This window comes from Nothobranchius furzeri, chromosome 11 (assembly GCF_043380555.1).
Source record: "Nothobranchius furzeri strain GRZ-AD chromosome 11, NfurGRZ-RIMD1, whole genome shotgun sequence".
Classification (NCBI taxonomy): domain Eukaryota; kingdom Metazoa; phylum Chordata; class Actinopteri; order Cyprinodontiformes; family Nothobranchiidae; genus Nothobranchius; species Nothobranchius furzeri.
In genome coordinates, this window is record NC_091751.1 from 8,987,150 (window position 1) to 9,002,514 (window position 15,365).

A 15,365-nucleotide genomic window follows, 5' to 3' on the forward strand; every position below is an offset into this window, starting at 1 on the left:
GCCCCGAGGAGCGTCTTGCCACGTGTCACCACTGGGTCTGATTGAGCGCCTCCAGGAGAGAGGCCCCAGCAAGACGCGCCCCGAGGAGCAACTTGCCTTATGTCAGCACTCGGTCTGACTGAGCGCCTCCAGGAGAGAGGCCCAAGCAAGACGCGCCCCGAGGAGCGTCTTGCGACATGTCATTACTCGGTCTAACTGAGCACCTCCAGGAGAGAGGTCCAAGCAAGACGCGCCCCGAGGAGCGTCTTGCCACATTTCACTACTCGGTCTGACTGAGCGCCTCCAGGAGAGAGGCCCAAGCAAGACGTGCCAGGAGGAGCGTCTTGCCACAAGTCAACAATGGGTCTGACAGAGGGCCTCCAGGAGAGAGGCCCAAGCAAGACGCGCCCCGAGGAGCGTCTTGCCACATGTCACCTCTGGTTCTGACTGAGCGCCTCCAGGAGAGAGGCCCAAGCAAGACGCGCCCCGAGGAGCGTCTTGCCACATGTCAACAATGGGTCTGACTGAGGGCCTCCAGGAAAGAAGCCCAAGCAACACGCGGCCCGAGGAGCGTCTTGCCACATGTCAGCACTCGGTCTGACTGAGCGCCTCCAGGAGAGATGCCCAAGCAAGACGCGCCCCGAGGAGCGTCTTGGCACATGTCAACAATGGGTTTGACTAAGGGCCTCCAGGAGAGAAGCCCAAGCAAGACGCGCCCCGTGGAGCGTCTTGACACATGTCAACACTGGGTCTGACAGAGGGCCTCCAGGAGAGAGGCCCAAGCAAGATGCGCCCCGAGGAGTGTCTTGCCACATGTCACCACTGGGTCTGACTGAGCGCCTCCAGGAGAGAGGCCCAAGCAAGACGCGCCCCGAGGAGCGTCTTGCGACATGTCACTACTCGGTCTAACTGAGCGCCTCCAGGAGAGAGGTCCAAGCAAGACGCGCCCCGAGGAGCGTCTTGCCACATGTCACTACTCGGTCTGACTGAGCGCCTCCAGGAGAGAGGCCCAAGCAAGACGTGCCCCGAGGAGCGTCTTGCCACATGTCAACAATGGGTCTGACAGAGGGCCTCCAGGAGAGAGGCCCAAGCAAGACGCGCCCCGAGGAGCGTCTTGCCACATGTCACCTCTGGTTCTGACTGAGCGCCTCCAGGAGAGAGACCCAAGCAAGACGCGCCCCGAGGAGCGTCTTGCCACATGTCAACAATGGGTCTGACTGAGGGCCTCCAGGAGAGAAGCCCAAGCAAGACGCGCCCCGAGGAGCTTCTTGCCACATCCAGTGGTGACATGTGGCAAGACACTCCTCGGGGCGCGTCTTGCTTGGGCCTCTCTCCTGGAGGCCCTCTGTCAGACCCAGTGTTGACATGTGTCAAGACGCTGCACTGGGCGCGTCTTGCTTGGGCTTCTCTCCTGGAGGCCCTTAGTCAAACCCATTGTTGACATGTGGCAAGACGCTCCTCGGGGCGCGTCTTGCTTGGGCCTCTCTCCTGGATGCGCTCAGTCAGACCGAGTGCTGACATGTGGCAAGACGCTCCTCGGGCCGCGTGTTGCTTGGGCTTCTTTCCTGGAGGCCCTCAGTCAGACCCATTGTTGACACGTGGCAAGACGCTCCTCGGGGCGCGTCTTGCTTGGGCCTCTCTCCTGGAGGCGCTCAGTCAGAACCAGAGGTGACATGTGGCAAGACGCTCCTCGGGGCGCGTCTTGCTTGGGCCTCTCTCCTGGAGGCCCTCTGTCAGACCCATTGTTGACATGTGGCAAGACGCTCCTCGGGGCACGTCTTGCTTGGGCCTCTCTCCTGGAGGCGCTCAGTCAGACCGAGTAGTGACATGTGGCAAGACGCTCCTCGGGGCGCATCTTGCTTGGACCTCTCTCCTGGAGGCGCTCAGTTAGACCAAGTAGTGACATTTCGCAAGACGCTCCTCGGGGTGCGTCTTGCTTGGGCCTCTCTCCTGGAGGCGCTCAGTCAGACCCAGTGGTGACATGTGGCAAGACACTCCTCGGGGCGCGTCATGCTTGGGCCTCTCTCCTGGAGGCCCTCTGTCAGACCCAGTGTTGACATGTGTCAAGACGCTCCACGGGGCGCGTCTTGCTTGGGCTTCTCTCCTGGAGGCCCTTAGTCAAACCCATTGTTGACATGTGCCAAGACGCTCCTCGGGGCGCGTCTTGCTTGGGCATCTCTCCTGGAGGCGCTCAGTCAGACCGAGTGCTGACATATGGCAAGACGCTCCTCGGGCCGCGTGTTGCTTGGGCTTCTTTCCTGGAGGCGCTCAGTCAGACCCATTGTTGACATGTGGCAAGACGCTCCTCGGGGCGCGTCTTGCTTGGGCCTCTCTCCTGGAGGCGCTCAGTCAGAACCAGAGGTGACATGTGGCAAGACGCTCCTCGGGGCGCGTCTTGCTTGGACCTCTCTCCTGGAGGCGCTCAGTTAGACCGAGTAGTGACATGTCGCAAGACGCTCCTCGGGGCGCGTTTTGCTTGGACCTCTCTCCTGGAGGCGCTCAGTTAGACCGAGTAGTGACATGTCGCAAGACGCTCCTCGGGGCGCGTCTTGCTTGGGCCTCTCTCCTGGAGGCGCTCAGTCAGACCGAGTGCTGACATAAGGCAAGATGCTCCTCGGGGCGCGTCTTGCTGGGGCCTCTCTCCTGGAGGCGCTCAATCAGACCCAGTGGTGACATGTGGCAAGACGCTCCTCGGGGCGCGTCTTGCTAGGGCCTCTCTCCTGGAGGCGATCAGTCAGACCCAGTGGTGACACGTGGCAAGACGCTCCTCGGGGCGCATCTTGCTTGGGCCTCTCTCCTGGAGGCACTCAGTCAGACCCAGTGTTGACACGTGGCTAGACGCTCCTCGGGGCGCGTCTTGCTTGGGCCTCTCTCCTGGAGGCGCTCAGTCAGACCCAGTGTTGACATGTGGCAAGACACTCCTCGGGGCGCGTCTTGCTTGGGCCTCTCTCATGGAGGCCCTCTGTCAGACCCAGTGTTGACATGTGTCAAGACGCTACTCGGGGCGCGTCTTGCTTTGGCCTCTCTCCTGGAGGCGCTCAGTCAGACCGAGTGCTGACATGTGGCAAGACACTCCTCGGGCCGCGTGTTGCTTGGGCCTCTCTCCTGGAGGCCCTCTGTCAGACCCAGTGTTGACATGTGTCAAGACGCTCCACGGGGCGCGTCTTGCTTGGGCTTCTCTCCTGGAGGCCCTTAGTCAAACCCATTGTTGACATGTGGCAAGACGCTCCTCGGGGCGCGTCTTGCTTGGGCCTCTCTCCTGGAGGCGCTCAGTCAGACCGAGTGCTGACATGTGGCAAGACGCTCCTCGGGCCGCGTGTTGCTTGGGCTTCTTTCCTGGAGGCCCTCAGTCAGACCCATTGTTGACATGTGGCAAGACGCACCTCGGGGCGCGTCTTGCTTGGGCCTCTCTCCTGGAGGCGCTCAGTCAGAACCAGAGGTGACATGTGGCAAGACGCTCCTCGGGGCGCGTCTTGCTTGGGCCTCTCTCCTGGAGGCCCTCTGTCAGACCCATTGTTGACATGTGGCAAGACGCTCCTCGGGGCACGTCTTGCTTGGGCCTCTCTCCTGGAGGCGCTCAGTCAGACCGAGTAGTGACATGTGGCAAGACGCTCCTCGGGGCGCATCTTGCTTGGACCTCTCTCCTGGAGGCGCTCAGTTAGACAAAGTAGTGACATGTCGCAAGACGCTCCTCAGGGCGCGTCTTGCTTGGGCCTCTCTCCTGGAGGCGCTCAGTCAGACCGAGTGCTGACATAAGGCAAGACGCTCCTCGGGGAGCGTCTTGCTTGGGCCTCTCTCCAGAAGGCCCTCAATCAGACCCAGTGTTGACACGTGGCAAGACGCTCCTCGGGGCGCGTCTTGCTTGGGCCTCTCTCCTGGAGGCGCTCAGTCAGACTGAGTAGTGACATGTGCCCTGACGCTCCTCGGGGCGCGTCTTGCTTGGGCCTCTCTCCTGGAGGCGCTCAGTCAGACCCAGTGGTGACATGTGGCAAGACACTCCTCGGGGCGCGTCTTGCTTGGGCCTCTCTCCTGGAGGCCCTCTGTCAGACCCAGTGTTGACATGTGTCAAGATGCTCCACGGGGCGCGTCTTGCTTGGGCTTCTCTCCTGGAGGCCCTTAGTCAAACCCATTGTTGACATGTGGCAAGACGCTCCTCGGGGCGCGTCTTGCTTGGGCCTCTCTCCTGGAGGCGCTCAGTCAGACCGAGTGCTGACATGTGGCAAGACGCTCCTCGGGCCGCGTGTTGCTTGGGCTTCTTTCCTGGAGGCCCTCAGTCAGACCCATTGTTGACATGTGGCAAGACGCTCCTCGGGGCGCGTCTTGCTTGGGTCTCTCTCCTGGAGGCGCTCAGTCAGAACCAGAGGTGACATGTGGCAAGACGCTCCTCGGGGCGCGTCTTGCTTGGGCCTCTCTCCTGGAGGCCCTCTGTCAGACCCATTGTTGACATGTGGCAAGACGCTCCTCGGGGCACGTCTTGCTTGGGCCTCTCTCCTGGAGGCGCTCAGTCAGACTGAGTAGTGACATGTGGCAAGACGCTCCTCGGGGCGCGTCTTGCTTGGACCTCTCTCCTGGAGGCGCTCAGTTAGACCGAGTAGTGACATGTCGCAAGACGCTCCTCGGGGCGCGTCTTGCTTGGGCCTCTCTCCTGGAGGCGCTCAGTCAGACCCAGTGGTGACATGTGGCAAGACACTCCTCGGGGCGCATCTTGCTTGGGCCTCTCTCCTGGAGGCCCTCTGTCAGACCCAGTGTTGACATGTGTCAAGACGCTCCACGGGGCGCGTCTTGCTTGGGCTTCTCTCCTGGAGGCCCTTAGTCAAACCCATTGTTGACATGTGCCAAGACGCTCCTCGGGGCGCGTCTTGCTTGGGCATCTCTCCTGGAGGCGCTCAGTCAGACCGAGTGCTGACATGTGGCAAGACGCTCCTCGGGCCGCGTGTTGCTTGGGCTTCTTTCCTGGAGGCCCTCAGTCAGACCCATTGTTGACATGTGGCAAGACGCTCCTCGGGGCGCGTCTTGCTTGGGCCTCTCTCCTGGAGGCGCTCAGTCAGAACCAGAGGTGACATGTGGCAAGACGCTCCTCGGGGCGCGTCTTGCTTGGGCCTCTCTCCTGGAGGCCCTCTGTCAGACCCATTGTTGACATGTGGCAAGACGCTCCTCCGGGCACGTCTTGCTTGGGCCTCTCCCCTGGAGGCGCTCAGTCAGACCGAGTAGTGAAATGTGGCAAGACGCTCCTCGGGGCGCGTCTTGCTTGGACCTCTCTCCTGGAGGCGCTCAGTTAGACCGAGTAGTGACATGTCGCAAGACGCTCCTCGGGGCGCGTCTTGCTTGGGCCTCTCTCCTGGAGGCGCTCAGTCAGACCGAGTGCTGACATAAGGCAAGACGCTCCTCGGGGCGCGTCTTGCTAGGGCCTCTCTCCTGGAGGCGCTCAGTCAGACCCAGTGGTGACACGTGGCAAGACGCTCCTCGGGGCGCATCTTGCTTGGGCCTCTCTCCTTGAGGCACTCAGTCAGACCCAGTGTTGACACGTGGCTAGACGCTCCTCGGGGCGCGTCTTGCTTGGGCCTCTCTCCTGGAGGCGCTCAGTCAGACCCAGTGTTGACATGTGGCAAGACACTCCTCGGGGCGCGTCTTGCTTGGGCCTCTCTCATGGAGGCCCTCTGTCAGACCCAGTGTTGACATGTGTCAAGACGCTACTCGGGGCGCGTCTTGCTTTGGCCTCTCTCCTGGAGGCGCTCAGTCAGACCGAGTGTTGACATGTGGCAAGACACTCCTCGGGCTGCGTGTTGCTTTGGCCTCTCTCCTGCAGGCCCTCTGTCAGACCCAGTGTTGACATGTGTCAAGACGCTCCACGGGGCGCGTCTTGCTTGGGCTTCTCTCCTGGAGGCCCTTAGTCAAACCCATTGTTGACATGTGGCAAGACGCTCCTCGGGGCGCGTCTTGCTTGGGCCTCTCTCCTGGAGGCGCTCAGTCAAACCGAGTGCTGACATGTGGCAAGACGCTCCTCGGGCCGCGTGTTGCTTGGGCTTCTTTCCTGGAGGCCCTCAGTCAGACCCATTGTTGACATGTGGCAAGACGCACCTCGGGGCGCGTCTTGCTTGGGCCTCTCTCCTGGAGGCGCTCAGTCAGAACCAGAGGTGACATGTGGCAAGACGCTCCTCGGGGCGCGTCTTGCTTGGGCCTCTCTCCTGGAGGCCCTCTGTCAGACCCATTGTTGACATGTGGCAAGACGCTCCTCGGGGCACGTCTTGCTTGGGCCTCTCTCCTGGAGGCGCTCAGTCAGACCGAGTAGTGACATGTGGCAAGACGCTCCTCGGGGCGCATCTTGCTTGGACCTCTCTCCTGGAGGCGCTCAGTTAGACCAAGTAGTGACATGTCGCAAGACGCTCCTCGGGGCGCGTCTTGCTTGGGCCTCTCTCCTGGAGGCGCTCAGTCAGACCGAGTGCTGACATAAGGCAAGACGCTCCTCGGGGAGCGTCTTGCTTGGGCCTCTCTCCAGAAGGCCCTCAATCAGACCCAGTGTTGACACGTGGCAAGACGCTCCTCGGGCGCGTCTTGCTTGGGCCTCTCTCCTGGAGGCGCTCAGTCAGACTGAGTAGTGACATGTGGCCTGACGCTCCTCGGGGCGCATGTTGCTTGGGCCTCCCTCCTGGAGGCGCTTAGTCAGACCAAGTGGTGACATGTGGCAAGACATTCCTCGGGGCACGTCTTGCTTGGGCCTCTCTCCTGGAGGCCCTCTGTCAGACCCAGTGTTGACATGTGTCAAGACGCTCCTCGGGGCGCGTCTTGCTTGGGCTTCTCTCCTGGAGTTCCTCAGTCAGACCCATTGTTGGCATGTGGCAAGACGCTCCTCGGGGCGCGTCTTGCTTGGGCCTCTCTCCTGGAGGCGCTCAGTCAGAACGAGTGCTGACATGTGGCAAGACGCTCCTCGGGCCGCGTGTTGCTTGGGCTTCTCTCCTGGAGGCCCTCAGTCAGACCCATTGTTGACATGTGGCCTGACGCTCCTCGGGGCGCGTCTTGCTTGGGCCTCTCTCCTGGAGGTGCTCAGTCAGACCGAGTGCTGACATGTGGCAAGACGCTCCTCGGGGCGTGTCTTGCTTGGGCCTCTCTCCTGGAGGCGCTCAGTCAGAACCAGAGGTGACATGTGGCAAGACGCTCCTCCGGGCGCATCTTGCTTGGGCCTCTCTCCTGGAGGCCCTCTGTCAGACCCAGTGTTGACATGTGTCAAGACGCTCCTCGGGGCGCGTCTTGCTTGGGCTTCTCTCCTGGAGGCCCTCAGTCATACCCATTGTTGACATGTGGCAAGACGCTCCTCGGGGCGCGTCTTGCTTTGGCCTCTCTCCTGGAGGCGCTCAGTCAGACGGAGTGCTGACATGGGGCAAGACGCTCCTCGGGCCGCGTGTTGCTTGGGCTTCTCTCCTGGAGGCCCTCAGTCAGACCCATTGTTGACATGTTGCAAGACACTCCTTTGGGCGCCTCTTGCTTGGGCCTCTCTCCTGGAGGCGCTCAGTCAGACCGAGTGCTGACATGTGGAAAGACGCTCCTCGGGGCGCTTCTTGATTGGGCTTCTCTCCTGGAGGCGCTCAGAAAGACCCAGTGTTGACATGTGACAAGACGCTCCTCGGGGCGCGTCTTGCTTGGGCCTCTCTCCTGGAGGCGCTCAGTCAGACCCAGTGGTGACATGTGGCAAGACACTCCTCGGGGCGCGTCTTGCTTGGGCCTCTCTCCTGGAGGACGTCTGTCAGACCCAGTGTTGGCATGTGGCAAGACTCTCCTCGGGGCGCGTCTTGCTTGGGGTTCTCTCCTGGAGGCGCTCAGTCAGACCCAGAGGTGACATGTGGCAAGACGCTCCTCGGGCCTCTCTCCTGGAGGCCCTCAGTCAGACCCAGTGTTGACATGTGGCAAGACGCTCCTCGGGGCGCATCTTGCTTGGGCTTCTCTCCTGGAGGCCCTCAGTCAGACCCAGTGTTGACATGTGGAAAGACGCTCCTCGGGGCGCGTCTTATTTGGGCCTCTCTCCTGGAGGCCCTCAGTCAGACCCAGTGTTGACATGTGGCAAGACGCTCCTCGGGGCACGTCTTGCTTGGGCTTCTCTCCTGGAGGCCCTCAGTCAGACCCATTGTTGACATGTGGCAAGACGCTCCTCGGGGCACGTCTTGCTTGGGCCTCTCTCCTGGAGGTGCTCAGTCAGACTGAGTAGTGACATGTGGCAAGACGCTCCTCGGGGCGCGTCTTGCTTGGGCCTCTCTCCAGAAGGCACTCAATCAGACCCAGTGTAAACACGTGGCAAGACGCTCCTCGGGGCGCGTCTTACTTGGGCCTCTCTCCTGGAGGCGCTCAGTCAGACTGAGTAGTGACATTTGGCCTGACGCTCCTCGGGGCGCGTGTTGCTTGGGCCTCTCTCCTGGAGGCGCTCAGTCAGACCAAGTGGTGACATGTGGCAAGACACTCCTCGGGGTGCGTCTTGCTTGGGCCTCTCTCCTGGAGGCCCTCTGTCAGACCCAGTGTTGACATGTGTCAAGACGCTCCTCGGGGCGCGTCTTGCTTGGGCTTCTCTCCTGGAGGCCCTCAGTCATACCCATTGTTGACATGTGGCAAGACGCTCCTCGGGGCGCGTCTTGCTTTGGCCTCTCTCCTGGAGTCGCTCAGTCAGACGGAGTGCTGACATGGGGCAAGACGCTCCTCGGGCCGCGTGTTGCTTGGGCTTCTCTCCTGGAGGCCCTCAGTCAGACCCATTGTTGACATGTTGCAAGACACTCCATTGGGCGCCTCTTGCTTGGGCCTCTCTCCTGGAGGCGCTCAGTCAGACCGAGTGCTGACATGTGGAAAGATGCTCCTCGGGGCGCGTCTTGCTTGGGCTTCTCTCCTGGAGGCGCTCAGAAAGACCCAGTGTTGACATGTGACAAGACGCTCCACGGGGCGCGTCTTGCTTGGGCCTCTCTCCTGGAGGCGCTCAGTCAGACCCAGTGGTGACATGTGGCAAGACACTCCTCGGGGCGCGTCTTGCTTGGGCCTCTCTCCTGGAGGCCCTCTGTCAGACCCAGTGTTGGCATGTGGCAAGACGCTCCTCAGGGCGCGTCTTGGTTGGGTCTCTCTCCTGGAGGCGCTCAGTCAGACCCAGTGGTGACATGTGGCAAGACGCTCCTCGGGGCGCGTATTGCTTTGGCCTCTCTCCTGGATGCCCTCTGTCAGACCGAGTGTTGACATGTGGCAAGACTCCTCGGGGCGCGTCTTGCTTGGGGTTCTCTCATGGAGGCCCTCAGTCAGACCCAGTGTTGACATGTGTCAAGACGCTCCTCGGGGCCTGTCTTGCTTGGGCCTCTCTCCTGGAGGCGCTCAGTCAGACCCTGTGTTGACATGTGGCAAGACGCTCCTCGGGGCGCGTCTTGCTTGGGCTTTTCTCCTGGAGGCCCTTAGTCAGACCCATTGTTGACATGTGTCAAGACGCTCCTCGGGGCGTGTCCTGCTTGGGCCTCTCTCCTGGAGGCGCTCAGTCAGACCCTGTGTTGATATGTGGCAAGACGCTCCTCGGGGCACGTCTTGCTTGGGCCTTTCTGCTGGAGGCGCTCAAACAGACCGAGCAGTGACATGTGGCAAGACGCTCCTCGGGGCGCGTCTTGCTGGGGCTTCTCTCCTGGAGGCACTCAGTCAGACCCAGTGTTGACATGTGGCAAGACGCTCCTCGGGGCGCGTCTTGCTTGGACCTCTCCCCCTGAGGCGCTCAGTCAGACCGAGTAGTGACATGTGGCAAGACGCTCCTCGGGAGGCGTCTTGCTTGGACCTCTCTCCCTGAGGCGCTCAGTCAGACCCAGTGTTGACATTTGGCAAGACACTCCTCAGGGCGCGTCTTGCTTGGGCCTCTCTCATGGAGGCCCTCTGTCAGACCCAGTGTTGACATGTGTCAAGACGCTCCTCGGGGGGCGTCTTGCTTTGGCCTCTCTCCTGGAGGCACTCAGTTAGACCGAGTGCTGACATGTGGCAAGAAGCTCCTCGGGGCGCGTCTTGCTTGGGCTTCTCTCCCGGAGGCCCTCAGTAAGAACCATTGTTGACATGTGGCAAGACGCTCCTCGGGGCGCGTCTTGCTTGGGCCTCTCTCCAGAAGTCCCTCAATCAGACCCAGTGTTGACACGTGGCAAGACGCTCCTCGGGGCGCGTCTTGCTTGGGCCTCTCTCCTGGAGGCCCTCTGTCAGACCCAGTGTTGGCATGTGGCAAGACGCTCCTCAGGGCGCGTCTTGGTTGGGTCTCTCTCCCGGAGGCGCTCAGTCAGACCCAGTGGTGACATGTGGCAAGACGCTCCTCGGGGCGCGTATTGCTTTGGCCTCTCTCCTGGATGCCCTCTGTCAGACCGAGTGTTGACATGTGGCAAGACTCTCCTCGGGGCGCGTCTTGCTTGGGGTTCTCTCATGGAGGCCCTCAGTCAGACCCAGTGTTGACATGTGTCAAGACGCTCCTCGGGGCGTGTCTTGCTTGGGCCTCTCTCCTGGAGGCGCTCAGTCAGACCCTGTGTTGACATGTGGCAAGACGCTCCTCGGGGCGCGTCTTGCTTGGGCTTCTCTCCTGGAGGCCCTTAGTCAGACCCATTGTTGACATGTGTCAAGACCAAGCCCCCACAATGCCGCTCAGAAAATGGTCCCAACCCGGAAGTAAGAAAAATTGCAGTTCCACCCTCATCCGCTGGGGGCTGGTACCAGAAGCGAGCAAATCCTCATTGACTCCCATGTTAAAAATGCCATTTTCACAGCAGAAATAAACATGTTTACAGCCTGGTTCAAAAAATGGTTTTTTGTCTAAATTATCTAGTTTATACTCATGACAACTCTGAGGGGGGTGAATTTTTTTCTCACTCTTCTGTTTAAGTGTATTGAAAGCCTAAAATTCTGTATAATTAATGAGCATCCAACACACGTGACCGCCGCCTCAGACCCACGTGACCACAGAGCTAGCTCCGTGGAAAGGCCTCAGTACAGCCTCGGTCTCTCCTGGAAACTGTGTCGGGATTTTGAGTCTCTGTGCTTGTGAATTCTGTTTTGGATAATATTGGTGCAATTGTTGGACAAAATGACTTGCAGTGGTATTAATTGCACTAATAGAGCGTCCAAGGAGTCTCCACTTCATTTTTTTTGGTAAGTTAAAATCTATATTTGTATTTTATGTCACTGCTGCCTTTAAACTAGCTGAGTTTACCGAAGTAGCTAGCTAACTATCAGTTTAACATGTAGCATGTACTGTTTAACCATGAAATTTAAATGTAAAATACGGTAAAATAATTAATAGGGCATATTTAAATGGGTAATAGGGTAAAACCCAGTGCATTTAAGATAAAAATGGGTTGAAATATGACGGGGCGCGCCGCTTGGGGGGACACTTCTGTGCTCTATTCTTTCATCCGGTAATCCCCAGCGGTCATGCCGGGCAGGCTGATCGATGCGGCGCCTCGCTGCTGCGGGCTGACCGCTCGTGGAACTCGGAGACAGATCTGACCGGAGAAATACTGCAGCTCGTTGAGAAGTCTATAGGGCATACAGCGTTTCCCTTAAATCCCACTGCCACGCCGACAAGATCCCAAGTTTCTTTGTTTTTGTTGGCGCTGTTTACCGAAGAAGCAGCGGGAATACCAGCAACTTTCATCAGACTCATAAAGTTAGTTTTTGCAGGGGACCCCCTGTATTTTACTGCTCCCTCCTGCAGTCTTCCCCTATTAAAATTTAAAATGTGTAACTTCATGTATTGTGATGAATGACTAATATTCATGTTAACTAAAACGTTAGGTATTTAGGGGGAAAAAACAAAATAATAAACATTATACAGATGTCAAATAAATCAAACTGTAATTAAACTATATATTTTCAAAGTCTAGATTCTGGATAAAATCCAACAACATATGCTTTATAAATAAACACTACGCATGGCTTTTACACACACACACACACACACACGTTACATTGTGATTTCTTAGTAAATATTCTATTTGGCGAGAGATAAACTTTATTGTATTTATCCTAGTGAATCTATAATTAAACGGGTAAACTAGCAGTAGCACATCCAACATCAAAGAAAGTAAAATGTTATTATCAGGAGAGGGAGAATGATTAAGTGGTTAGCAGCAGTGTGCTAGACGATGGCCCCCTCCATGAGGCCACCACAGCTCAGCAAAGCATCATTGTAGCTTCTTCTGGGGAGAAAAACACTTACAGAAAAAATAAAGTTAACAGCTGAAATAGCAGGAAATAATACAGTTAAAGAGCAGATTGTAGAAGAAAGAAACCCCTAGGTTAAACTGGTCTGTCTACTGCATAATGCTGAACTCTAACATGTGTCCTCAGGGTAGGACCTGATTGGTGTCCAGAACCTGCTGAAGAAGCACGAGGCTCTGCAGGCTGAGATCACAGGTCATGAACCTCGCATCAAGGCTGTCACCCAGAAAGGAGAGACCATAATGGAGGAAGGTAGAGCAGGTCTGGTCCTGACATGTTTCTGAGGTGTCTGCAGGTTCTGGCTCACTTTGTTTGGGTCCAGGTCACTTCGCTGGTTCAGAACCCTCGGCCCGTCAGAACATTCTTATCCACCACGTTCTAACACCAGACCTGTTAACCCGACAGCAACAAGTGGCTCCAACTGACGATGAGACCGGGAAGGAGCTGGTTCTGGCTCTGTACGACTACCAGGAGAAGAGTCCTGGAGAGGTCACCATGAAGAAGGGCGACATCCTCACGCTGCTCAACAGCACCAACAAGGTTCGTGTGCCCTTCACAGCCGAGGAACGACCTCCAGCTCAGAGCGAACATCTCCACACCTGCTTTGTGTTTCTGTGACTTTAGGTTGTTTTACTTGAACTCGCGTCTTTAGCTGAATGAGGATGGAGAGACGGGTCGGACCTGGAGCAGGTCGAGGTCTTGCAGAAGAAGTTTGACGACTTCCAGAAGGTCGGACTTTTCCTCCTCTCTGTCTTCCAGCAGCAGCTGTCAGATCAGCTCAGGTGATAATCAGCAGGTGCTTTTGTCCTGCAGGACCTGAAGGCCAACGAGTCCCGCCTGAGGGACATCAACAAGGTGGCATCTGAACTGGAGTCAGAAGGTCTGATGGCTGAGGAGGCTCCTATGGTTCAGGCTCAGGTGAGCGTCACCTGTCTGCAGCAGCTGGTCCCTCTCACTTCCTGGTTTGTTAACTCTGCTCGTCTCTGTTTGTAGCAACAAGAACATCTGGGTTCTGCTCCTGGAAAGGTGCATGTTGTCCTCCGCCTCCACCAGAACCAGACGTGGTGTTTTTGTTACCACTCATTTGTTTGTTTACAGGATGAAGCCGACTCTAACCCCGGCTTTCCACAGGAGTCGTCAGCAGCACGTTACTGCAGCAGCACGTCATAGCTGCTGATAGGAACCGCTGTGGTCAACAGAACCTTTTCCACCGGAGCCGTCAGCAGCGCGAGTCGGCCGCGTCTCAGGAGCAGCATGTCGCGGCCTTTACACGCCGGTTCTATTTTCTACGCGCGACGCCTCTGAAACGGGTCAAGTTCGACATTTTTGGGGAAGGAAAGACAGGAAATCGAACGCGGAAATGGAGAGAAGCTACCGAGATTTTCAGAATAAAGAGCGTATTGCCTTCCGGTTGCTTTACTTTTAAAAAAGGTTACTAACTGAGCGGCCCCGTGAGAAGTTATCACCTAGCTAGCGGTCTCCTTTGTTTTTCAGGTCCGTATTGGCGATTATAAAACGGACAGAACATAAAACACAAACCATGTTGTAGTTTTATCCTGCTTGTTGTTGTGTTTACTGACGAAGTCACTCGTGTGACTTCGTGCTCGGTCGGTGACAGCTGCTCCCCTGCTGCTTCGCGTCTCGTGGGAAGGGCCAAGCAGCAGCTTACGCGAGCAAGACGTGCTGCTGCAGTAACGTGCTGCTGACGGCTCCCGTGGAAACCCGGGGTAACACGGCGTCACCCTAGAAGGTGAGTTCATTCAGCTGATCAGAGGTCACCTCTGATGGCAGCAGTCACGGCCGACCGTGCTGACATCACATAGGAATTCAGGTGACCCGGCAGGCACCAGGTGCTGGTGAAAGTGGGGACATGTCAGCTGGTTGCCATGGCTACAGTTATCTTTATGCATCTGTATGACTGCTGACTGGTGTGTGTTTCCTGTGACCTTTGACCTCAGACCGTACGGTTGGGCGTTCAGACGACGGCTAACTTTAATTCCATCAAGGTAAGAGGAAGCTCTTCCCTTCCTGTCTGAGCGATCCGTCTCCAGGTTTCCTCGTCCGGCGTCCAGCCCGCTGGCGTCCACCTTCATCTCACTGGGTTTGGTTTCTCTCCAGGAGCTGAACAACCGCTGGCGCTCGCTGCAACATGCTGGGCAGCGCCCATGAGGTGCAGCGCTTCCACAGGTACCCCACACACTTATGCGCCGCTTACGGGTCAGTAGAGTTTGGACCCACACTCAGACGGAGTTCTGATGTCTTCTCAGAGACGCTGATGAGACCAAAGAGTGGATCGAGGAGAAGAACCAGGCCCTGAACACAGACAACTACGGCCACCACCTGGCCAGCGTTCAGGCTCTGCAGCGTGAACATGAAGGCTTTGAGCGTGACCTGGCAGCTCTGGGTGATAAGGTCCGCATTCCTGATCGGTACCAGGACCCGAGTTGTCTCTGGAGACACGTTCTTCATGGTTCTGGTGACTCCACCCCAGCCGTTCCTGATCAGCGATCAGCGGGGTGCTTTCCTATTTAAGGTGGATGGAGGACACAATTTGACACCAGAAGATTGCCTCAGTTTTGGTAGTAACCAGCCACTCGTGTTACCTCTAGTGTTCCTAGGATTAATGTTATTTCGTAGTGTTTTTGCTCTTATATTGGATTTACCATTCTTCAGGATTCCTGTCGACCTCATTGGATACTGACCTCTACTCCAGGATTTGGATATTCAACACACGGACCTTATCACCACCCTCCATAACCCACCTCTCATCTCACCCAGTGCCCCATCCACCAGGACACCCCGCTTCTCTCCACCTCTGCTCCCTCTCCTGCGCTTCCCCCGGCTCTCTACCTCTCTCTCCTCCAGCCAACACGTACACCCACCACAGTAAGTCTGCTGAACACCTCTGCCTGCCTACAATGGATTTTGAAACCAGAACCTAAGCTCACCTGTGTTCTCCCTCCTCCAGACGCTGAGCTGTTGTTGCAGTTCCAACCACAGACTTATCTGTGCACCTTAAGTTCCTCCTTATAAATAAATCATTTTTTTCCATCAGTTTTTGGTCAGTGTTGTATTCTGCATGTCTTGGGTTAAGTACCTTCCTCCAAACATGACACTCCTCTTCAAAGAGCAAATCTGTTCAGCACATTCTGACAGACAGACCACCATTCTTCTGTCATGATGCTGTACAGGAC

The 15,365-nt window shown here is 57.3% G+C and overlaps 3 protein-coding genes across 6 annotated transcripts in view; 2 read left to right on the forward strand and 1 right to left on the reverse strand.

Moving 5' to 3' along the window:
* LOC139073232 (uncharacterized) overlaps positions 1-15,365 on the reverse strand; it is an 831,732-nt gene that overhangs the window by 117,556 nt on the left and 698,811 nt on the right. The window lies entirely within an intron of this gene.
* On the forward strand, positions 10,973-12,963 carry LOC139073066 (spectrin alpha chain, non-erythrocytic 1-like). The gene is made up of 4 exons (XM_070556023.1): positions 10,973-11,100; positions 12,301-12,423; positions 12,494-12,711; positions 12,796-12,963. Exons 2-4 carry the CDS (start codon positions 12,414-12,416, stop codon positions 12,829-12,831), a joined length of 264 nt encoding a protein of 87 aa, XP_070412124.1. The 5' UTR covers positions 10,973-11,100; positions 12,301-12,413; the 3' UTR covers positions 12,832-12,963.
* On the forward strand, positions 12,822-15,225 carry LOC139073065 (spectrin alpha chain, non-erythrocytic 1-like). 4 transcript variants are annotated; one of them, XM_070556019.1, is made up of 8 exons: positions 12,822-12,900; positions 12,985-13,089; positions 13,165-13,197; positions 14,130-14,177; positions 14,290-14,358; positions 14,439-14,750; positions 14,845-15,057; positions 15,140-15,225. In XM_070556019.1, the coding sequence occupies exons 6-8, from the start codon at positions 14,543-14,545 to the stop codon at positions 15,202-15,204; spliced, it is 486 nt and encodes a 161-aa protein (XP_070412120.1). In that variant the 5' UTR covers positions 12,822-12,900; positions 12,985-13,089; positions 13,165-13,197; positions 14,130-14,177; positions 14,290-14,358; positions 14,439-14,542; the 3' UTR covers positions 15,205-15,225. The 4 variants fall into 4 exon arrangements, with proteins under 4 accessions (XP_070412120.1, XP_070412121.1, XP_070412123.1 ...); XM_070556020.1 differs by lacking the exons at positions 12,822-12,900; positions 12,985-13,089; positions 13,165-13,197 and adding an exon at positions 13,783-13,921; XM_070556022.1 differs by lacking the exons at positions 12,822-12,900; positions 12,985-13,089; positions 13,165-13,197; positions 15,140-15,225 and adding an exon at positions 13,808-13,921 and having other exon boundaries at positions 14,845-14,972.

Excerpts from the sequence above, each read along its gene's own strand:
- LOC139073066 (XM_070556023.1), top strand. Across the intron at positions 12,712-12,795 it reads TGCTCAACAGCACCAACAAG|GTTGTTTTACTTGAACTCGC; the intron begins GTTCGTGTGCCC and ends CTGTGACTTTAG.
- LOC139073065 (XM_070556019.1), top strand. The coding sequence starts at position 14,543 with ATGAAGGCTTTGAGCGTGACCTGGCAGCTCTGGGTGATAAGGTCCGCA. Across the intron at positions 14,751-14,844 it reads AGAAGATTGCCTCAGTTTTG|GATTCCTGTCGACCTCATTG; the intron begins GTAGTAACCAGC and ends ACCATTCTTCAG. Across the intron at positions 15,058-15,139 it reads CAACACGTACACCCACCACA|ACGCTGAGCTGTTGTTGCAG; the intron begins GTAAGTCTGCTG and ends TCCCTCCTCCAG.